The sequence below is a fragment of the Tachysurus vachellii genome, chromosome 11 (genome assembly GCF_030014155.1).
Source record: "Tachysurus vachellii isolate PV-2020 chromosome 11, HZAU_Pvac_v1, whole genome shotgun sequence".
NCBI lineage: Eukaryota > Metazoa > Chordata > Actinopteri > Siluriformes > Bagridae > Tachysurus > Tachysurus vachellii.
Window position 1 is genome coordinate 6,949,851 of NC_083470.1, and position 25,076 is coordinate 6,974,926.

Genomic DNA, 25,076 nt, shown 5'->3' on the forward strand with positions numbered 1-25,076 from the left:
ATACAATCAATAATGTATAATTGCAAAGAAGCTAAGTGATAAGTGGTGGCTTTGTGGTTGAGGTGCTGGACTACTGAGTAGAAGGTTGTTGTAAGTTCAAATCCCTGGATCACCAAGCTGTCACTGTTGAGCCCTTGTGCAAGGCCCTTAAACCTCAACTGCTCAGTTGTATGAATGAAAAAATATAAGTTGCTGTGGATAAGGATGTCTGCTAAATGCATTAAATGTGTTAAGAACATTTAGCTTAGTTTTCATACACCAACATGTATCTTTAAAGAAATACAAACTATGTGCCACATTATGTAAGCAGGTTTGAATCCAGGATACAAAATTCATAGAAAATCTTTTCCATTGTAGAAAACATTTCAAAAGCACTTTACTCAAATTTATAGGATGTAAATATAACATGGTTTTACTGTGCCGCAGGTCAATCAATGCAACTATACCATGTAGCGATCTATGATATACCAACTATATTAATTCATGAGATTCTGAGTGGTAAAGTGTTAGCTCTGTGCTCAGGTGGCTTTCCCCTCTCTGTTCTCAAAGCGTCCATGTGTTTGAACCGATATGAGCAGCATTTGAGTAAAAAAATTAATTAGTGGCTTTTTTTTCTCTATGAAACCCAGGCAGAAACTAATTTGAGTTTCTTTTGTGTCACTAAACAGACACTAAACCTCAACCATCAGGTCACTAATCTGACCAGAAAAGTCTGGGGTTTTTTTCAGAAAAAAAAATCTATGCACAATACCCCAATACACTCAAATGACAGTTTATTTCAGTAAAATGTTGGATACAAAATTAAATACAATGGCATTGGCATTATCATGTTTTGTTCTGTTTTTTAAACGTATAACTGTTGAACTAGATCCAAAGTTTCAGTTCTTTGGAGTTTTCCAAAATTCGGAGCACTAATCGAAAATTCACATTCAAAGTGGTATAGTGGTAGCCTTACAAAATAAAACAAAAACCAGTGACAGCAGTTCACAAGCCCAGTGATAGCAGGCCACAAGCTATAATATAAAATTCACAAAAACATGCTTCACAAGACATTGCTTTGCATTTTGGACCTTCATTTCAAATTTCGCAAGGTTTCATATTACATTCTCAAAAAATGTTTGTAAAACTGATGGAGTGGTTAAGTGTAATTGCTCCCTCATACATACGACTCATTGAACTGAATACAGATTTGTCCTTCATGTTAGAAAATTTCAGCCAAGAAATGAATGAAACCAATCCATTCATTAGGTTGTAATTAAGCTCATGATTAATTAATGCCTCATTCACACTACACTCATAAAAACGCTCATGCTACACTACACACTATACTGTCTGTGAGAATCATCTTTAAATTAAACGTGAAATCGGTCAGGTTTTTTTTGGAACAACAACAGTGTGGTAACCCAATTCATAGACAGACCTTCAGCATTAAGTACACACCAAAAGCATGTTCTGTAGTTCTGATTGAATTTTTTTTTTTTTTTTTTTTTTTGTGAGATACAACAACAGCAGTAAATGTCTGAATGAAACAGTGCTACATGTTAAAATGTAACAAGACTGACCATAAAAATGGTCAGGTTCCTCAGGTGAACTCTGGAACAACCAAAACATTGCACTGGTTTATAGATGAAGAATAAATTTGTGGCAGAAACGCAGTGTGAAGGAGACATTTTAATGATTCACATGTATAAAGGGGCATCATAAAAAGGAATAGATACTCTTTCTCATTGCATTTGAGACAGTGATAGGTGGAGAGCTACATAGAGAGAGAGAGAGAGAGAGAGAGAGAGAAAGAGAGAGAGAGAGAGAGAGAGAGAGAGAAATTTGTTTAGTCTGTGAATCAGCAGCAAAAAAAAAAAATACACAGTGTAAAGAGTGAGACGTTGTGCAGAATAGCGAGAGACAGTCACGACTTCAGGAGGAGAAAAAAATGGTAGCGAGGCTGTGAAAGACCATGAGGAAGACATTGAGAGCAAATCCTAGAAGCAGGCCGTCTCAGGGTTTGGCCCCTGTCATGTGTCTCGGTGTTCCACTCAGGTGATCACGGTGGGGCCTTTGCGTCCTGTCCGCTCATGAATGCTTGAGATCTTTAGTGCAATGGCGATCAGAGGGCCAAGGACAACCTGAAACACACAAACACGAGTGAACCTGAGCCTACTGTCAGTGAGGTCTGATGTAATAAAACATACTGTGCATAAAGCATTTAGAAGTAGGGAAACTGCAGTCTGCACACTGCCTGCATATTGCTACAAACTGAAGTCTTCATTTAATTCAAAGATCCTTTGCTTTTAAAAGGACAACCAGCATGTTTGATCTTTCAAGGAAAATTCTAACAAAATGTAAAAAAGCAGAACAAATTAGTACTGTGGCTTGTAAGCGCTCTAATGTAGGTGTGTTAGGACTATTAGGACTGAGTACACAATCTAATGAGAATGACTGGAGCCCATCATACACACACCTGAAACAGAAACAAAATCAGATTCTCATTTCTACACTGACATTGAGGCATTTTATTATGGTTTCTTTTCTTTTTTACTCATTTCAAGTCCTTTGCTATTATAGAAGCTTATTACTTTTACTATTACATAAACTTAAATTTCAGAAACAGAAACATGCTTTTTTTACTCCCTTCATTTTTCCACCCTTAATAAAGTACCATCCAAAAAAATGAATGAACTGCAAATGAATCACTTTTTTTATACTTTCAGATCTATGCAATGATTCAGTACTTTGTCCATCTCTGGGCCGAGACATAATGACTTTAGTATAAAATGCAGCCAATGACTTGCTGTAGATTATCAAAACAGCAGCTGGCAGTCTGCTAGGAAAACCACATTCAGTATTATCTCTTTATCACCGTCGCTCACGCAGGCACCTTCAATTTAAAAGGGATAAAGGTAGTTAAGATGCCAGGCTGTGCCAATAACATAATATTGCTTCATGTGTTTGGCTGCACTTTGATTGCTTAGTCTCAGGGAGAGCTGATAAAGACAAGGATCGATCAACACTCCTGATACAATGTGTGTCTTCAGCCAATGTACTGTCACAATGACCACAGTAAAATGTCTACATTAACTTTTGTAAATGAAACACTATTCAGCTGTCACATTTGTTGGCAAGCAAATTCAGTAAAGACCAGAAACGTTGAAATGTACTGTGTTCTGTGTTGTTTTATGTAGCACCATGGTCCAGGAGAAACTTTGTCTCATTTCACTATGTATTGTGTCAGTTACATATGGTTAAAATGACAATAAAATCTTCTTGACTTGACTTGAGATCTGTGTGTTTATATTTTAATTATTTTGTAATTTTTTCCCTTTTATGTTCGTGTATTTCCATAACTTCATATTGTCTCTGCCTCTCTCACTGTGTGTGTGTGTGTCTGTGTGTGTGTGTGTGTGTGTGTGTGTGTGTGTGTGAGAGAGAGTATATGTGTGTGTTTATAGGAGAGGTACCTGTGTCTCCCTGGTGTGCCTCTCAGGGTCTCTCTCATAGCTCTCAGCGTAGATGCGTATGGTTGCCCCAACACCTGCCCCGGAGCCACTGAGCCGAAAAACGATGCGAGACGAGTCTGTGAACACGATCCTCAGTCCCTGAGGGTCAGAGAGCAAACATACCGTGTCAGCTATCAACAGCAATAAAATATTCAAATTCAAATTCAAAGATTTACTCTTAATATGTAGTGGTCAACAGGTACTGGTTTGAACATTGGATGGGGCATCAAGCAATGCTGACTGAAAAGGAGAATAAACACTAAAAATATTAACTAATTGAATTAATTTTATTTATATAACTCTGTTTAATTCCCCCATTTTTTTATATTCACATTTGCTGATAAATGAATGAATGAATGAATGAACACTAAATCTATCTTTCGTTTCTTATTAAACAGAAAAACAATGTCATTTTATCTTAAATAGAGTATTTCAGCACTAAATACTATAGTAGTTAAATATTTAAATATACAAAATAATTCCTCATTTGATAAATTGCATATTAAATAATCTTAAATGAAGTTAAACTAGATGCAAGTGTACTGTAGATATAATAGTTTTGTTAAGATAACTGATATGATAATACAATCACACAGTAACAGGCTACACACAGCTTTCTATGCCTTTATAACACGTGATATCAGTCTCCTATGTTTTGCTTCTTTATTTGATTATACACATTAACTGCATTTGAAATAGAGATAACTGGCTATATGCATAATCGTTTAGGAGTAAACCACCTTCTAGTCATAGGATTTAAAAGTAATCAGTCCATCTGAGTTTAATATAAGAATTCTTTGTGCAAAAGTAATGATAATGCTTCCTGTTCCCGAAATTGAGGAAAATGTGCACTTGCGTTGATTCACCACTAGATGTCATTAAAAGCTGATAGAGATTAATATGGCGAATATAATAATAAAAAGAATTAATAATAATAATAATAATAATAATAATAATAATAATAATAATAATGATAATAACAATAATAATAATTATTGAAAAGAGAGAGAGAGAGAGAGAGAGAGAGAGTGTGTGTGTGTGTGTGTGTGTGTGTGTGTGTGTGTGTGTGTGTGTGATTCTAACAGCTGACACTAACAGTGCAGGACTGGGACAGCTGACACAATCTGGAAGAGAGAGGAATGTCTGTCGGAATAATACACGCCAGGGTACTGAGACACCACCTGCATATTTGGGCTAGACGTCTCCACACATGTGTGTGTTTGTGTGTGTGTGTGTGTGTGTGTGTGTGTGTGTGTGTGTGTGTGTGTGTGTGTGTGTGCATTTCCAAAATGTCATCCAGAATGAAATATCACTATAAAAAGAAATCCCTCTTACAAAAGGCATTACAGAGGTTGTACTAAGGTCAAGGGTCAGAAGGTGAGCACCTGGTAAGTGTAAAGTGCAGGTGAAGTATCAGAGTTATTGAATCATATGTGGTGCTAGAGTGAGAGAATGAGAGTGAACTAGTGAACTAGGGTGGCTGTGTGGGCGAGAGAGCTGTCAGTTGTGACACATACGGGTGGGGTTGGGGGTTTCCATGCATTCCAGGATGGAACGGAAGGAGTCAGCTGGGTGCGCTCAAACACCGCATGGAACGGGGTGGAATTGTGTTTGTTCGTGTGTGTGCACTTATAGAGCAGCTTATAGTTGTTCTAAATTAGGAGGTTTTGAAATCTGAATTTCTTATTATTAGGGTTAAATGATTAAATTTAAAATAGAGGTTCTGTTAAGTGTTAAGTGTACATTCTGTGTGATTTTCACTTTTGTTTAGATAACAGTTTAACATCCTGATTATCTAATTTACTTAATCCAAAATTGAAAATAGTTGCTGTCAACCATTTAAAAAATATTTACAAGAGCAGTAAGTTCAAATACAGGATGTGGCTGGAGGTTGTGATCAAAAAAGGAATAAATGTGGATAATAAAATATACACACCCCAGGCCCCCCTTTCCTTGGCCTTCACAAGGTCAAGATTTCCACCATCACCCACACAAACACACACACATACATACATACAAATATTTATCTATTTTTAAAAGATAGAATTGGTGTATACTTAATCTACTTAAATTACATGTGACGGATTGCTTATTAGATGGTATAAAGGTGATTAACATGAATTAGTTCATGTTTATGAACAGTTTAGAGAGTGACTCCGTCAAGAAGTAGGAGAACTATCTGAAAACTAAGATAGTTTATAAAAACCTGTTTTCTCTCACCTCAAATAACATTAAAAATATCACAGACCCTAACAACGACAAATTCAAATTGATGAGCTTACAAAAATTCAGTACAATATAATATGTGCTTAAATGTGGAAAGGATCCTCAAACGTATCTGCAAACTGTTTTAAACTATGTTCGTAAATATAATATTTAGAAATATAAACATGATTTATACTCAAGCACTGAACACACATTTATCATTTTCATTGAACTCTGTTAACGTCATTTAAAACAATAAAGATAACCTTAAACCTGCAGTTCATCATCCTCATACAATTTATTACAATTGCAAATGCCAAAAAAAAACACACATACAATCCAATAGATTTTCTTTACTATGTGGTCTGAAACTGAGGTTTGTGTGTGTGTGTGTGTGTGTATGTGTGTGAGAGAGAGACTTTTTTTTAACACCCCACTCACACACCTGTTCCCACTACTCACACATTAACTTGACTAATCCCGCGTGCTCCAGCTAGTTTTTGTTTGTACCCACCCACAATATTTTCTAACAATCATGGCTTGTTTCCTTTCCAAAAAATATTATTTAAACCATAGAAATCCTGACCGAATTAAAGCCTATGAAGTAAAAAAAGGTATATTTACATCAGGTACAGTAAAAGCCTAAAATGCTTCCATGAATGTGGTCTGTGTTTATCCAACAAACTTAACATGTGATTAGACACTCCTGGCTGAGTGAGAATAAATAAAAAGCCCCTGTTAACATGCTATTTTGGTTAGGTCCAGTCAGATCTCAGACCTGCATGCACACCTCTGGAATATCACTGTGAATATCAATAATGTTTATCAAACACAACACAGCCATTTATACAACTGATTCGGCATTAAGTAAATAAAAGATTTGACTGTATAAGGATATTTCAATCTGTAAAAACAGAGAGCTGGCACTAACCTGGTTTCGTGATACACTGCCATCCACAGGGTCAATGTACTCAAAGTTGTCGGTTTTCTCCACACTGTAGACACTGTTTCCCACAGCAAACTTCTGACTGGTGAAGGCTTTATCGGTGATCGTGGCCTCCAGATCTCGCATAAGGTAAAATGCAGCTCTGGGATCTACACCCTCATAATCAAACCTAACATAAACCCAAAACAATGACCTAAAACATGGCACTAACACTTATTTTCTTGTAAAAACAGAACTTTTTCTTGTTTTCTTGTAAAAACTTGTTTTACACAAATGCTTAAAATACCTTAAAGATTTTCCAGACCCCAGATCAGTAATTATATTTCCTAATTTAGAAAATCTGATTTTATCAGAGTGAGCATTGGGAGTGAAATTGGTTGTGGTATGTAAACTGGGCACTAGCTGTTGCCTATTTGGTGTTGTGGGAAATTTGTATGGGAATATGGAGAAGAAGGAATATCAAGCGCTATCTGAAGAGTCTTGGCTCTGTGAGCTAGGTCTCATGGGGAGAGTAAGTTAAATAATAAGTGGTTGTTGCCAGAACAGAGCACGCAGTCAGAAAGGAGGTTTCTGTAAAAGTTCCAGGGAGAAACCTTGAGCTGTCCTAGAGTAGAGTTAAGAAAAAAAACCTGAATTTCTTTGAATGAGTGATAGCTGGGCTGATGTGATTTAAATGTTCTATTTTATTCCAAATATTATGTTACTCTGCTGCTATCAAACTGGGAGTGGATGGAACCATTTAAACTGTAAATAGGTTGTGTTTCAAGAAACTATAAAAATAAATAAAAAACAGTATATAGTGTTGATCAATATAGTCCGATTTTAATTAACTGATAAAACCCGAGTCTTACCTGCAGTAGTAGTTGCGGCCTAGTTTAGCCCAGTGGTCCCGCACAATTTCTTCCACCCCCTGCTTCCGCACAGCCATGATGGACAGCCACACCAGCACTGTCCAAAGACCGTCCTTCTCCCTGATGTGGTCCGATCCTATGAAAAATAGAGTTACACATTGGTAGAATTACTGTTTATATATTTTCTACTGTATCGATGAGTGAAATCAGTCAACAGCCAAAGAAGAAAGAAAAAGAGAGAAGAATTTTGGCCAGAACAGGGTTTTTAATAACATACTGTATTACCTTTAATACAACTTTAAGAAAGTTACTGACACTAGCTCATCTGTTGCCAGGGCAATTTGCACTTTATTTTAAAGGGACATTATAGAAACACTACTGGTGCTGATCAGATCACTTTTAGACACTGGCACATTCTTTGTGTTGTGTTTAGGTGTGTTGTAATGAGTTTATAAGTAGGGCAGAGTTGCTTGCTTTTAGAAGCTATTTTGTTGTTTAGAAGACTATTAGATTACTTGTCCTGTAGTAATCCTCTTCAGTGTCAGTGACCGTTTCTGACCACAGCACTGTTGCTGTCTGAATATTTTTGCCTGGTGGATTGTTTCTCAGTTCTGTGCTGAGATTGGTCCACCACCGAAATATTAGCCGTCTGATCCTATATATGTCGTCTAACATATTGTGTATAGCAATGATGACAGTCAATCGCTATACACCTATAGTGCCATATGGTAGAAGTACACAATGAAATGGCCAATGTATTTTCTCAACGCTTACATAATTCACTAGTCATCAATAACAGGGCTATGACTGATGACATTAATCTTCTAAACTTTCTAAACAGAAATAATGGTTCGACCTCAAGAACTGATTGAGCGTGTGTTATTTCCCTTGGTGTAATGCCCATATATGGGTCTAGGAGAGCGCAATCTCCAGCCGTCTCTAAACAATGACTCCCATCTCCTTCTCTTCTTTGCTCTCGCTCTTGCCTTCCCTCTACCACCTCACTCTCTCTGTCTTTCTCATGACTCATCAGCAAAGGAGCTTCTCTCAGACTAGAAGTGTTTGCCAGAAAAGAGCACTCTTTCTCTCAGAGGTTAAATGATTCACTGCCCTGTCTTCCTTTTATAGCAGAAGAATGGAGGAGGTTCACACTGTGGCTAAAGTCTTGCACACATTAAAAATGTAACAGTGAGGCCTGTCTGAGGTGCTGCTGCTCATGATCATAGAGTCTATGGCACAGTAACAGTCAGTGTTTGGACAAGAGTGAAGTCACAGCTACTGGTGGGCTTTACAGACACCAGGGAAGGCCTTCAGCAGACATTTAACAGGCGACATGGAGTGTGATTCCTGTATCCAGAGATGTGCCACTCAGTACAGTGAAACTTTAGCAGTATCTATGGACCAGTTAGCAGGGGGCAATATAAAAGAATATTCATTGCGCATATCAAGAAGTTCTATAAAAGGTAGACTGTATCATCCCAGAATGCACATCTAAAAGCGTCTCTTATTATAATTCTTTGCTTCACAATGTTATTAATTTATTGCTCATACAGGATTCCTAGTTAAATATACACTATTATCTTGGCAATGCTAGTGTTGTATGGTGTTGTAGTAGGACTATGTGAATATGCCAGAACACCACAACAAAAAGTTTTTACTAACATAATGTTCAAAATGTTCTGATAACCCAAAACTGACAGCTAGGAAAATGCAATTACCTGTTCCAAAGCTTTCCTCTCCACAGAAAGAGCACCTGCCCGAGTCCATCAGATTCCCAAAAAACCTCCAGCCTGCAGGGGTTTCATACATAGCCACCTTCATGGCCTTGGCCACCCTGTAAACAAACAGCAGACATGAACATCACCAAGTAAAACAGCCTGTCTTTTAGTAATGTGTTGTAATATTTGCTGATGTCTGAGGTGATAACCTGGTATGGGGTGCATTGGGTTGACTTGTTGCAGTATCACAGCTCCAGGGCCCCCAGTTTAACCTGAACTTGGGACTGTCTCCTTGGCCTTTCTATGGATGTTCTACCGTTTCCCAAAAAAAATGCCACTAGGTGTTAATTTGTGTGTGTGTATGTGTGTGTGTGTGTGTGTGTGTGTGTGTGTGTGTGTGTGTGTGTGTGTGTGTGTGTGTGTGTGTGTGTGTGTGAGATTACATCCAGGTTATTTTTTTCTCCCTTGATCCCAATCCACCCAGTATAGACTCCATATCTATCTTGATATGAATGAAATGTTAGTCATAGCCTTAACCACTAAGGAAGAGTGTGCTTGTCCTACAACAATAATTGTGAAATGTTTGTAAGATGGCAAAATGCCACAGTCATCTATGACTAAGTCCAGTCCTTATACTGACATTTACACAATTATTTATTATTAGTAATATAAGACAGTGAGCTACATCTATATTTCCAGCCGTTGTAAACTTGCATGAAAGTGAAGGATGAAGATAAAAATACACCCTCTTTTTCCAGCACAGACCATCTCTGTTTTACATCTCTCCTGGTCATATAGCAGATTTTGACCTTTTGAGTTGGAGATAATGTGAAAATACCAAGTACAGATGTGCTAGCTTAATAAGGCAAATGGAACTGGAACAAAGCAGACTAACCTTTTACCTAATATTTGGCTTGAACCAAGGCCAGGGTGAGATCCATGCATGAAGGGAATACAGTAAGAAGATGGTGAAAGAGATAAAAGACTAGGAGGCCATGCAGACTAACCATCTCCTAAGAAAGGAAAACAACCCTGTCTAATTTTTACTACTGATCACATTTAATTTCACAAAAATAAGGCACAGTCACACCAAGAGTGATAGCAGTGAATTCTTGGAAAATAATTCTACCATAAATTACAGCTTCTGAAGTCACTGCAAAGAGAATTCCTCTCCCACTTGCTAGATAGATAGATTGATTCTGAATCATGTGACCAGAAAGGTGAATAAAAGACATCAGACGCTTTGTATCTAGCGAACTGAACCTCAGAAGCTGAGACAAAAGCATTATCTAAATGCATAAAGAGACATGTATGTAGTTAATTGTATCTAAGTTAATGTGGGTCACCTATGTCTACTTACCCATCTCTTCTACTGTTTGTTGTTCTTGGATACCCAGCTACTTAGATAACTATTTTCAGACCCTGTAATTTGGCATTAAGTGTGAGATGGGGGCAGGAACTAAGCAGAGCTGGGCCACAGCTGTTTACTCTTGGGTGAACTTACTAAATATGAGTAAAGCGGAGTTATTTGCTTGGGGACGGGGGCCTGGAATAGACATCCTGGCACGAGGATACTGGATTTCTGACTCTTTCACTTGTTGACGACTTATTCTCACATCTCTAATTAGCATAATCACCATGTCAAACCATGCTCACTAGGATTCTAGCATATTCTGTGTTTTCAGATTGCAAGAGAATGAGTAGATGTGCAAAAGATCCTGTGAGCGACAGAGAGAAATAAATCAAGAAAGAACATTCTAAGTAGGTTTTTATTTTGTTGTTTTTGTTGCCTAAAAACAATGTTGTGTGTTTCTACGACCACACTATTTGGAATAAGACATCACTTTGTGGAATTTAGCGCTCGCAGCAGTTGGCTCTGACGTCCTCCTGGCAACAGAGTTTGATCTGCAGCCCACAACAGCTTCGGCTGAACTGACAGACAGGCAGATAAACTCTGTAACAGTGCTGCATGATCTTTCTGAAGAAAGCGTCCTCCTCCTTCTCCCATGCCCTAAGATGGCTGTCGTTTGTGTTCCTGAACCGTTTGTCACATCAAAATGCTCCCAAGTGCAATGGAACATTTTAAAAATGAGGATGCAATTTCCAGCACAGCCTTCCCCACTAATCCCCACTGAATGTGCTGCTACGGATAAATGAGTAAACATACAAATAAACACAGATGCGGGCGAGCACAACCACAGCCCTGCAAAAGGTTGCCTAGAGGTGAAATATCCTAGCAGAATCCTACATTAAACCACTCCAAATTGTTTTGTTTTGTGCAATACAGAAACTTTTTAGTCATTGGATTTTGCTCCACTGCAGAGTTGGCAAAATGCCAGTGTGTTCAGTTTAACAGTGTGGCACATTGCTCAATATTTTTTGATGAATGTGATGCATCTGCATTGTAAAGCTTCATGTATATGACCGTATGATGCTGTGCATACACAGGATGCTTAATAAAACGCAACTGAAAGAAAAGTGAACTTATCACTGGCTGGTGACGCAGTTTCAGCCCTTCGCCCCTCCGGAGTACAGAGCAAACAGGCAGATGTTTCCTCTCTCCATAGTCACCTTTTCATAACACACACTCACAAACACACACATATATGCACACTCCAAGTGCTGGGCCTTAATCCCATATAATGTGTGGACACAAGCACTCTTAGATACATATTCAAGCACATGCATGCATATCTTCTTAAACACACACACATTTATCTCTGGTGCTTAAACACAAGCTGCTACGTGGCTGAGCATTTAAACACTCAGATACACTTGTGAAAGTTCAGTACCTAAAAAGGCTTCCAGCAGCAGAGAGTCCATGCTTCAATACAACACAAATCTCCACATGAACACACCTTTTTTCAATACAAGCTAACATCCAGGAATTAATCCTTGGAGACAGATTTGTGGATACAGATTAAATCCCATAAAAAATGACCATTTGCTGGAAATTAGTTTTAATCTCAAATTGAATACAAGCTATACACTTGTCCCTAATCAGTAATTTTTTTTTTGTTGGTTCACACTTCAAAGAAGAGGTTAATGTCTCATGAAAGTAGACACTCAGTAAATGTAAGAATTTGTAGTTTTTCATAAGTACTTCTGTTATTACCAGCTGACTAGGGGCAATATTTTCATTAAGAAAATTACAAAAAAATAAAAATAATTCTGCTTGCTGAAATGTCCCAAGTGCTTGTTCATAAGCAATTAAAAATTCTGTTTAAGGTTATCTGAATAGAGTTAAAAACATCTCATATTGAAATCCAACAGTGTCCTGATTCATTTTATATCAGACTTGCAAGCACAATTTAATCCGTTGGTTTATACTAATTGAAAATATCCAATCAGTCGACTTCCATTCAGCCAGTCCACTGGTAAAACTCTCATGAAACTGATACTTAAAGATTTCTTCACAGCAAAGTTCTGCCGTGCAAAATTAGATAGATTTTAGATCGATTAATTCGGTTTTGAGCCCGGAATTAAGTCTACTTAGTGTTCTCACTCTGTCTGTGACAGTTTCCTTCAGGTTCTTAGTTTTCCTCCATCTTAGTAGGTGGCCCAAAGGTACCAGTAAGATCATAAAGAATGCACAAGCAATTAAAATATATCCTGTTTGCACCATCTTGTATTTATCTCTTGATAAATAACAGCATCGAGCAGATAATGTGTGTTCCAGCACAGCAGGTTTCCTCAGGTTTAAGTGCCTTTCTCAAGGGCACAGCAGAAGTGTGGTGCATTTATTGTGGGATTAGAAACAGGAACGGTCTCATACCACACACACACACACACACACACACACACACACACACACACACACACTTCAGATCTCTGACCCACTGAGGCCTCACTGATGATTGGAATAAACTGCTGGATTAACTTCACACTTAGAGTTAAGGCTGAGGTGAAGAAGCCTGACTCCTGATGGAAAATGTGACGTCAGTTTGGAAACAAAACACCTTTTGCACACAATGAACAAAATAACCCCTAGCACATCTAGCAGCCATTTGCCCTCTGTCATCTTCTGTAAAGAAAAAGTAAAGAAATAGGGGTTGTGCAAATACATAAGAGACCACCACAGCTTGATGATGGCTCCAGTTTGATTGCTTCCTGATTGCTTCCTACATCTGTTTCTCCCCAAAATTATGAAAATCATTTTCCATTTTCTTGTGTTTAACAACATGGTGTTTAAAGTATATGCAGGAACTATGTTGTGTTTAAGTTCCACCTGTCAGCCATCTTAAAGACACAGTATACACACTGCTTGCTTACAAAAATGCAAACATGGAAAAGATTTGCAATATTAGCAGATAATATTATTAGGGAAAATATGCTTCAATCAGTGTAATGATGCCCCGACAAAAAAAACAAGGAAGCTGGATTTCTGAAACCTATTAGCCAAATGAGCTCTAGTTTTCCTGGACAGTTAGATAAGCCTGGTCAGGGTTGCAGTGGATTCCTAGCCTGTCCCAGGAACTTTGGGCACCCTGGATAGATGCCAGTAAGGGACTAAACACACACACATTCACACCTACACTCTTAAAATGGGATGTGGTAGCCTAGTGGTTAAGGTGTTGGTCTACCAATCAGAAGGTTGTGAGTTCAATACCTATGTCCACTGGGTTCTCACTGCTGGGCCCTGAGCAAGGCCCTTAGCCCTCAATTGCTCATATGTATAAAAAGGTAAGTCGCTTTGGATAAGGGCATCTGCTAAAATGATAAAGATAAAACTGAAAAACTGTTAAAGATAAAGATGCAAGAAAGAACCCAAAAAAACATTTTCACAGTGATGCCACAGAAGAACCATTTTTGTTCCCTCAAAAAACTTCTTGAAATAACCCAATTTTTCTTATTGTTGAGAAAAACAATTTGTAGTCTAACAAACCTTTTTCCACTACAAATTTAGCTTTTTGTGCAATAGAAACATTCTATAGATGTTAAATGTTTTGCATGGAACTGTACATGCTGACAAGGAACCATTTAAGAGCCTTTAGTTTTAAAGTGCCAACCCCCCCCTTGCCACCTTTCACAGCCAAGACAAACATAAATGTTATTAACCGTTCAGATCCATGAACATCAAATCAATGAGGAATAAATCTGTTTTGTTCTAGTTTGTCATTGTGTTAGCTTTCTCATGACTAATCTATTAGAATGACACACAGTCGCTGATCCAAATTTCTAAATTTGCTCTTTTCATTTGAAACTATTATTAAACCAACAAATCAACAATTTATTTGGCATGTCAGGTTTTTTTTTACATGTTTATACCTAAATGTGTCATAACTGGCTAGGAACAATAAGATGATGGAATTTAGCTAGTGATCACTGATAAAACCCTGTTGGCCATTATAGACTCTATGAGGTGGGACTTTTGTGTGCACAGGCATGGACATGAAAGGTCAAGAAGAAAACAAATCACTCCAATGGCATCAGATACATTCTCTGAGACTGGGTGCCAAAAATGCAGAGAAAACATGATAGGTTATTATAAATAAAAGGTTCTGTGAAAAGGTTTGGTCATACGTACGCAACTTAGAAGTAACACAATGAGCCAAATGGTGAGTCATTAAGGAATAAGTGAGATGTGTTTAATGCTAGAAACGTGTTTAACATGACAAGAAAGGGTGACTTGGAAGAGGATAACTTCCTGTCATAAATAAAGCTGTCACATTCCTCTATTATAGACGCTTTCCTGTCTTAGAACTTTCCAAATGCTTGTTTTCTGCTCTGACATGCCGTTTTTAACAAACAACAGTCAACATGATTGAATCCTTACAATCACATCATTTCCTTTATAATAGGGCTGGGTAACATTACAGTAAGATTTCACAAGCCAGGGTTTAGTGTGATGGAGCTCAGAGTTATTTTTAGGCTGGTGAGCGATGTGTAGAGAAGCATAAGGATGAGCTAATTCAGTTCAGTCCTCACTCCCAACCTTTCAACTTACCGTAATTGTTTCTATCACTCTAACTACTTCTTTGCCCCTGAATGATCCTATCGTTCTCAGAAAACATCTGCAGTCTGATTGTTTACATACAGACTGAGGTCAGAGAAGGTTTCTTAGAAACAGACCACTATGAAAAAAGTCCTAAGGGATGGTTTCCTTCCTAATCTCTCACCGCACCAGTTATTTCACTGAGTATGACAGATCAGTGAGCTGACCTCTGGCATTAATTTACACGATTCAGCTCCTTAATCCAGGTCAGTGGGTAGATTTACACTTTTACTTCACACAGCTGAATAAAAACATTAATCAGATAAATGAAAAAGAGTGAAAATGTAGTTCAGTGTGAATTAACTGTATTCAGTAATTCAGTAACTGAATTAACAATTCAGTGTCAGATTCAATGATCATATATGAAAAGAGCTGAAATAGCACATAAACTACTGCATTGGCAAGTAGCACTTAAAAACAATTTCATATTGGAATATGGAATTATATAATATAGAATGAGTATTCTGATTTCTTCCCATTATTTGTCCTATCAACCACTAAATACTTTGTGCTGTAACACTATAACACCAGAATTATTAGATTTCAATGAGCTCTTCTGTGTCGAAAGCAGGATTTTCGAAGGAACTCAAACCCAATGTAACTGAACAGTTGTTCTTTCTAGAGGAGATGTGAGAATAACTACATTTGTAAATCTACATCTTAGACACAATCAGGAATTAGAGTTACTTGTGCTAGGCAAACGTCTCTTATCAGTAACATTACAGGGTCTTGGATGATGTTGTACTCCCTCTCAATGTTGTTCACGTTGTTTTTATTCTTGTTAGATTAAATCCAATTTGTCAGGTTAGTGTGTGAACGGTGTAGCATGTGTTAATGACGCCGTTAATGTGACTCTCACCTGTCCAGAGCCGTGCTAGTGGGCATGCTGCGAGCGAATCCACGGACGCCCGTCTGCCTGAAGTAGGGAATGCAGGACAAGTTGGCAGCCATCACTGCCAGTGAGTCTGACGGGTTTACAAAGAATCCATTCTGACCAAGAATCATACAGCGATCCTACACACACATACAAAAACATTATTTTTTTTTATCCTGCTATTGGAAGTGCAAGTTCTTTTAAGAAGATCACTAATACATCACTAAAGGTTGAGTGGAAAAAACATGACATTCCCATATAATGAAAAATGCAGGATTTTATCTAAAAGATGTGATTAAAAGATGTGATTAAAAATTTTTGTCCACTTGGGTTCACAGCTGTTCCTTTATTCTCACAAGTACCAAACATGGTGCAATGTTGTATGTTAAGATATTACCAATAAACTATGTTATTGTGAATGGTAATCATTGTTTTATACAGATTTTCCCTGTATATTGAGGTCATGACAGAAAATATTGTTAGAAGACTACAAAGAAATATAGAATTGATGTGATTTAGTTGATCAAATTTAGTTAATCAAATGTTCAAACTGTGTCTACTGTTTTTAATTTCTTTTGTTTTAACAAGGAATATTTTCAATTTTAACAACAATAATAATAATAAAATATATTTCACTTAATGAATGGAAATAGCAAATGCCTTTACTGAAGGATAGTAATGATCAAGCTTATGACCATAATTAGCTAGTGTCGCTGTGACTGGCAGGTAACAGAGATTATGCCACCCCTTCCTTAGGTTATGGCCAATTTTGCCCTCTTGGGCTCCCGGTCATGATTGACAGGATGATTATAATGAAATTATTGAAGTGTGAAAAATTCTTACTCCATCTGCATCGAATGCAGCACCAAAACCAAACTCTCCGCCCTTCATTGACTCCAACAGTGATACAGCAAATGAAGGGTTGGGGTTGGGGTGCTGGCCGCCAAAATCCTCCAGAGGAACACAATTAACTGCAGAGTTTGCAGGAGCTCCAAGTTCATCACACAAGATTCTCCTGACATACGGTCCCATCACTAAAACAAACACCAGCAGCATTTGTGTCAGATTCCAAGCATTATGTTGATCACTTTTGATATTGAAAGGAATCTTAAAGGTATTGTCTGACAGAATTTCATAGATAAGTATGCTCATAAAGTTCAAGATCTCTTAAAGGTTTCATCGAATAAATAAACACCCTGCTTAATTTTAAAGATCCCCCAGAGAGACAATCAAAGGACCCTTTGTCAACAGAAAGTTACCTCCATTCATTGCATCTATTCGGATCTTCAGCTGCTCTGGACCAGTCAGTAGACTCTTAATAGCACCAAAATCAAAGATCCCACGTAGCATATTCAAGTAAATTTCAACAGCATCCACTATCTCAACTGCACAAAAAGAGATATGACTTACACTTCACTCTCAACACATGTGAATGAGGAAATCTTCTTTTTTTTTCATTTATATTTGAAAACAAGTGGAGTAAATCTGATAGCAAACCTCGAAAAGGCTTGAACTTGTTCTCTAGATCAAAGTCCTGCCTTCCCAGGCGTGACAGGTCAATGCGGAGGTCTGGGCAGATGGCGAACTCTTCCAGGGTACGGCTCACCTGGTAGATCCTATCCATCACTGTGTCTGGAGAAGGACCTGTAAAAAAAATACATAAAAAATAAGAATAATGAAGTGTTGTCTTAAAATTATATTTAAAATATATATACAAAACATATACATATACATAAACTTTAAAAAAATTCTTTGTTTGTTTGTTTATTGCCCTGTGATGGTTGAGAACTGGTTAAACTTTGGTCCAAATTGAAGCCTTTTGGCTTGATTATAAAAATCCCTAAGTCGAGGTCAGCCCTTGCTGATGGAAAGTACTTTCATTTACTTTGCCATAAATAATTGCTTCATGTTCTGACACTTCCTAAAGAGATTCATGGTTAAGTGTTGAAGAGGAAGTTAGCTTGCCCATACCTTGGCCTTTATTGTACTCACATCCTACAGCAATATTTCTTCATGCTAGCATGTTCAAAAGTATTATTATGCTCTGTGTCATTTTTAAAATGAAGAAATCATCATAACTTCAACATATGACAGGTACTTTGAAATGACACCTGTCACGTCTTATGAGAGCAGACATCACAAAAGGTGTTGGAACTGCTTCTATTTTAAGATAATTCCCTAAACTTTGATATTTGGATGTTAAATACTTATAATATCTGACCTCACACATGCTTTCTTCTCACCTCCATTAGCTACATTGAATTTGATGCCAAAGTCTCCAGCCGGACCTCCTGGGTTATGACTGGCAGTAAGAATGATACCACCAATGGCTTTTATCTTCCTGATGATGCAGGAGACAGCCGGCGTGGACAGGATGCCATTGTGTCCGATCACCAGGCGCCCTATCTGTAAAACAAACGCCATGGGTAATTACAGCTGTAGCTGTATGCTGGAAACTGGTAACGTAATAATTATAATAAGATTGGACTAAGCAATGTATCACTATATTTAGCCTATATTTAGATTTCATATTTTGGTTGGTGTGTCCTTCAAGATCCTTTATAGTCTGGTCATTCTCCTATTTGTAATTTATCACTATAAGACAGTGGAATGGAGTAGATGGCTTTAAGGAGGCTAGAGCGGTGAGGAACAAGCTCTTGGCCTGGCATGCAGAGGTTATCATAGCAGACATAACTGGCTCTGAGGTAGACTTTAAAACCTGTAACCTTCATTGGCGCCAGGCACAGCTACTGCTGCATACCAGAGCGACCACCACATCCCTCCTAAAACACCCAGCCACTCAGTGTCTGGAATTAACCTGACACGAGGAAATTATTTTACGTAGAACAGAGTGACGATGCTTGTGATTGTAACCAGAGAGATCTGACCTCAGATCAGCTGCTTTGACACATTCTCCAAGAAGCTATTTTAGTTAAAGGTCTGTTCATTGATCATTTCTGTGTATGAATCACTCAACAGGACTGCTCATTACCTCATTTCCACATGCTGCAAACTGGGCATCTCATCTATTCACTGACTTGTTAAGCTTTACATGAGGAGACACTTTCTATTTATAGCGAATAATATAGCCAGGCATGTTTAATGATGATAAAGCACACTGTCACTCTATAATGTCTGCTATTGATGTTATGCTAAGTTAATCTGTCATTCATTAGGCTAGATGCTTAGCTTGATACTTTCGACTTACTGCCTGAGCTGGATAGATTGAGACATTGGGAGTGTTAACTGTATTCCACCAAACTCTCCAGGCAGTGTATCCATATAAGGTGGTAGTTTTGTATACACGCTCACTAGTGAGGAAATTACAGCCTGAATGCAACATTCCATAAAGACCTACTAAGTTTATACATGTGTGAGGGAGACAGTTAGCAAGATACTGAGAAAGATTACCAAAGTGTGAGTGTACTTGGGCATCATACATAAGTGTTAAACATACTATGCATACATATATGTGATTGACATGATTTAATATACTGTACTTGAAATGGTATGATCAAGCTGAATAGGACAAACTCATTATGGCCAAACATGTTAAAGGGTAAAAATGATCTAGCTCTGGTCTATCTCACTTTGGGTTTCCCTCATGCCCCTGCCCTAAGCTGAAGGTTCACCAGCGGAAAGCAGAGCTTGGGCAGGAAGGGGATGGAGGAGGGACGGAACAGCAGATAATGATGCTCTTAGCTGGACCAGAAAAAAAAAACAACACATGGTCTGTCTAAATTATTTCCTATGATGGGATTATTGTTAATGATAGTAGATCTGCTGCCAGATTTTGTGAGCTGTTATTTTCAGAAATGGTCTAAAAATACCAAATATAGGCAAGTGGTCCCTGCACTGGTCTTTATCAAACTCCTTTTACATGCACATAAATATATGTATGCAGTGAAAATGTGCAGTGAAAATGTAATACCTGAAAGAAAAATTTCTGTTAAATGTAAACAGATCCTGGATGACAAAATAATAAGGACAGTATGAAATTAAGCTGTCAGTATTTCATTAGCATTCTGTTTAGGCAGATCTGCCATTTACACTTTAATAATGCATATTAATTGCTGCTAAGCAGACCTGCAGAAAATAAAGACTTAAGATTACAGTTAAGCCATACTCACAAAACCATAAAGGTTACATGTAGAATGTTACAGCATAGTGTTTCCTTATCAGAGGGGACAACAAACCATCCAAAAAACGTTTAAGAGATCCTTAAAAGCAAGAATAGAAATGGGAAGCAGTTTTTGTCTCATGGCCTACAATGAAACATTTTTCGGCCAAAGATAACATACTGTGGAGAAGTAAATCATGTTTTTGACAGGTAAGCATAAAATAAGAGCATTCGTTGTGTTTAAACTTTAAGCATAAGCTAAATATAACAAGGGTAATTACATAAGAATATTTATTCATCTAAATAGTCCAGAATTCTGTTGGTGCTGCATCAATAGAGAAAAGCTATTAGACAAGGATTGCATTACTGTGACTAAGAGATGAGAGCTTTTCAAAGAACAGCCTCAAGACCACCAGGAAGGTTTTAACTACTCTGGTTTCATAGCCATGTTATGTTTCTAAGTCTCTATTGAACCTTTCTTACCCCATTGGCAGCAGACATCTGTACAATAACCTCGATTGCTGCTCGGCTGAAGTATCTCCCATCGCTTCCCACCACCATGGTACATCCTTGACGGTCTCTCAGGTCGATGGAGGACAGTAGACTCTGAATATAATTCTGCAGATAGTTCCTTCTGCTTTCAAATACACTGGTCTTCTTGCGCAAACCATTAGTCCCTGGTTTCTGATCGTCAAAAGGGCTTGTTTGAATGGTTAGGACCGGTATAGGGTTGGTTTCCATGATGTTCAGAAAGTTTCAGAAGTCTGTTCCTGCCCCTAATGAGAGCTGAGTGGAAATGAAGGCTGGAGTTCGTCAACAGCTCTGAAACTCCTGCGTGCTTTCAGAGTTCAGGTGCCCCCAGTGACAGCTGACTGGGAAAGGTTTTTTTCCTTCTTTCAACAAAACAGTACAATACAAATCTACAGTAGCAACATAACAACATTAAATACTCAGAATAAGTCAACAGTCTGGAAAATCCGACTAAAGAGTTGAGTTAAGTTGGAACCCAGATAGTGTGCCGGAAAAGAAAGCAAGGAGAGATTCAACACTCATTCAGTCGGGTCGACCTAAGACAGAAATAGAAATAACTCGTGCGCGTTTGTGTGAGTGAGTGAGCGCGTTTGCGCGTCGAGAAATAATGCAGGAGCGCAACTTTGAAACCGGACGCTGCTGCTGCCCGCTGCGCGCTGCAGGATCATTCAGGCTGGAGTTGTGCGGACACCTGGCGCCCCTACAAAGACATGACTCAGGAAACAACTGAACAAAAAATTAACCCCAGGTGAACTGAGAGACTGTACCATTGATTTTTTTCTCCTTCCATCATTTATTTTCTAGACAATGCGTGTTCTAAAGATCTATGTGCTGGACCAATAAATCCCAATCAAAAATCAATCTCTACTGCTATTTTTTTTAAACAGACAGTAGACATGCGTGGGGAAAGGGTACTTTAAGATCACTAAGTTCAAATCACAAGCCAAATATCCCTTTATTATACAACAAAACGCATTCTTAACCCAAACTCGCTGAGAGTGATCATGTATTTTACGTGCTCATGCGCCCTCTTTTGGACAAAACAATAAATACGTTCTAGAAGAAACGCCACAGGCGTGTAGATACTAGCTTTCTTCCTTCTTTCTTATTTTTCTTTCTTTCCTTCATCAGAGACGTTGGTGTCATAGTCAGTAACTCCTTTATGCTTATTCTGAATCCAGAGTCTACCGTGAGTGAGGCAGGAATATATCCTGGATGGTACTTCAGTGCTGGAGATTTTAATTGTAACATTCATTATAAATACACAAACTAAAGACATGTACAGGCTACGAGGGCCATGCAAGCTCATGACTGTTTCATTTTAGGAATATGTATTAATTTGATAGAAAACGTAAAATTAAAATCTTTGCAAAATGTTTATGATTATATTGATAGAATTTGTTCTTTTTATACGTGGATTTTAACAGACAGCTTGAACATAATGAATGGGTCTACATAAAATAAGAATATACGATGCAACAATATTCAGTCATTTCCTATTCACTAAAATCACTGATAAATTAACATTTATTCAAATGAGAAATTTGTCATGCAGTCTGGGCCAAAGAGTTTGTTTACTTGCTCTGTTCTTGCATTGGTTAGGCGGAAGATCAGTTTATCTACAATTAGCTGATTATAAAGGTTTATTATGTTTATATAGGTGTGCTAAGCAGACCAAATAATTCTGCCACTGCATCAATAAATGGCCTTATAATGTAAATAATTTAACACTAAAGCGTACTCTAAATGGATAAAAACAATGACCCATGAATGCGTCAGACAAAACACGCTTGTCATTTTAAATATAATAATCACATTTATTTCAATTTGACACAAAATGACACAGTTACGTATTTCCGCGTTACACACAAAAATACACACATATATTAACATTATATATTTACATTAAAGCTGTTTACAAACGGCTTTTTGGAACGCATAAGGCAGCTGGGATTCAGTGTATGTGCAAATAAAAGACACTTGTGTGCTATAACATTAACATGTTTGCTATAATTTGGCTGAGTTATGTTAGTCTTTAGCATGTTCAGCAGTTAGGATATAGCATTGGTAAGTTTTCTGTAATGGCCACATTGGCACGCGTAAAAGGTGTCCGTGTCATTGGCAGAAAACCGGGAACCACGCAGGAGGCTGGCCGAGAGAAGACATGTCCATAATCGACTGGAAGTTGGAGGACAGGGGTTTTGTGTGTGGGACTGTCTGGTTTTGCCATGATGCTGTCGATAGTAAAAGAACATTTCTGCGTCTGGGGCTCTGGCCCCTGTTCGGGGAACGTGAGGCGAGCGTGTGGCCCAAACTCTCCGGCTTGGAGGCCCTTAACATCGGCCACACTCTGAAAGGGGAAATATGGACACGGTGTGTATCCGAGAGGCTGCGTTAGAGGACGTCCAGACACGCAGTAAGGCCTCCCGTAGGATCGACCACTAAAGCCTGGATAAAGCAAAAGTCCGTCTTTATAATATTCTGGACGACTTCTCTTGAACCTCTTTCTCCTTCTCAGGAAGCTGCCGTTGTCGAACATGTCCTCCGAGGCAGGGTCCAGAGACCAGTAGTTGCCCTTGCCTGGGTTCCCTGGTTCCCTGGGGATCTTGACGAAACAGTCATTAAGCGACAGGTTGTGCCGGATGGAGTTCTGCCACGCCGGAAACTTTGCCTTGTAGTAAGGGAACTTGTTGCTGATGAAGTCGCAGATACCACTGAGAGTGAGTTTCTTCATGGGGCTCTGCAGGATAGCCATAGTGATGAGGGCGATATACGAGTAGGGAGGTTTAACAGAGCCGCTCGCCGCACGGCTCGGGGTCGTGACCTCGCTTTCCCCGGAGGAGTCGGCTTCTGAAGTGTCCGCCTCCGCGCTGGACTCCGCCGGTGAGTCATCTGTGTCCTGACAAGGTAGGAAAAATTCTCCTCCATCTCCCCCGACTATGTCTATTTCTTCTTCGGATGAGGTGGCTGCGTGCTGAGCCGCTTCATCCATGGAGAGGATCATGATGAGTCCACAAAAAGGGACGCAGTCTTAAGAAAATGCGCAAGCAAAGTTTTTGTTATTATGTGTGTGGTCTGCAGCGAGCTTCTTGTTTGCTGGTCCGGCTGTACTGATGGCCTATTTATGAGAACCCTCGCAGTCTGTTTCAGTCCACTGCTAATCAGACCAATAGGAGCGCAGATGCGCCGCAGGGGACCCGCAGGACTGGCGCAGGTGCGGGGAAACTCTGACCTGCTGCAGACTCGTGTGAAGTGATTTACATTACAATACCATTCCAATAAGCCCAATTTAAATATTAGTACATTAAAAATTTAATTCTTCTTAATTTCTTTCATCTTTTTTTTTTTTTTTTTACGTTAAAACATGTTCATTTTTAATATAACTATAAATATTGGCTTATTTTTAAGCTGTTATTTAATCAACGATTCAATTCTGAATTATTTATATAATTCTGTTTAAGTGAATAGTTTCACTGAATCTAATGTCTTGTGTTTCCTTTCAGTTAAATAACCCCGACAAATATTATTAAAAAGAAAATGTGATTTTTACAGGCAGATATCAAGCGAATTTTTAACGTTTATTAACTTGCTAAATTAGACAGATTCTTTTAAATAAAAAAAAAAATCGAAATTCTATAATGATATTCTATATAAAATAAATTGTTATAAAATAAATACGCAGAAATAAAAAACACACTGAACTGCTACTAATCACCACTTTTAAACCTTTAGTACATTTTACGCGCATGTAGATCTTCTTAATTTACCTTTACATTTAAAAAACTGATTGCATATATGTCACATTATGTAAGTATATGTTACTTGCAGTCTTTGCCGTGCATCTTCAGGAGCAGTAGCTCAGTGGGAGTTGAGGTGAGACTTGGGAATGTTTTATCACCCCATGCCTGTAAAGTCGGGATTAAACCAAGTATCGTTTTCCCGCAGGACCTCCTGTGTTTGGTTTAGTTTGCCACCTGAAGCTCGCGGCAGGCGGTGCGACCATGAGAATGACCGTGGTGCGCCTCCCTGGCCTGCCTGAGGATGGGCGCTTAGAGGCCGCTAAACGGCTCTTTAGCATGAGAATGCGGTAGGAAACGGCGCAGCTGTATTACAGCCTGCAGGGGAACACGGTGGTGTTTTATTACGACCACATGAATGACCTGAACCATCCTCAAAGCAAACGTGCAGGTTTAAAGCAGTTAGCACTGATCTCACGTACAGCTGAAAGAGGGCCAGACCTGCCCATCCTCTTCCTCCCAGTGGGGGGGGTCCTCTGAGATCTGCCTACATTTACCATCTTAGTCAAATTAAACACAACCAAAACATATCTAATATGGTGTTT

The 25,076-nt window shown here is 38.5% G+C and overlaps 2 protein-coding genes across 2 annotated transcripts; both read right to left on the reverse strand.

Moving 5' to 3' along the window:
- Positions 1-756: 756 nt before the first annotated feature.
- pgm5 (phosphoglucomutase 5) lies at positions 757-21,324 on the reverse strand. The gene is made up of 11 exons (XM_060880822.1): positions 20,687-21,324; positions 18,327-18,489; positions 17,581-17,727; positions 17,343-17,468; positions 16,927-17,117; positions 16,069-16,223; positions 9,215-9,330; positions 7,497-7,632; positions 6,631-6,814; positions 3,456-3,593; positions 757-2,123 (listed from the first exon to the last, which is right to left on the reverse strand). Exons 1-11 carry the CDS (start codon positions 20,942-20,944, stop codon positions 2,034-2,036), a joined length of 1,704 nt encoding a protein of 567 aa, XP_060736805.1. The 5' UTR covers positions 20,945-21,324; the 3' UTR covers positions 757-2,033.
- Positions 21,325-22,685: 1,361 nt separating this feature from the next.
- On the reverse strand, positions 22,686-23,991 carry foxd5 (forkhead box D5). Its single transcript, XM_060881627.1, has one exon. The coding sequence runs from the start codon at positions 23,736-23,738 to the stop codon at positions 22,779-22,781; it is 960 nt and encodes a 319-aa protein (XP_060737610.1). The 5' UTR covers positions 23,739-23,991; the 3' UTR covers positions 22,686-22,778.
- Positions 23,992-25,076: the final 1,085 nt, after the last annotated feature.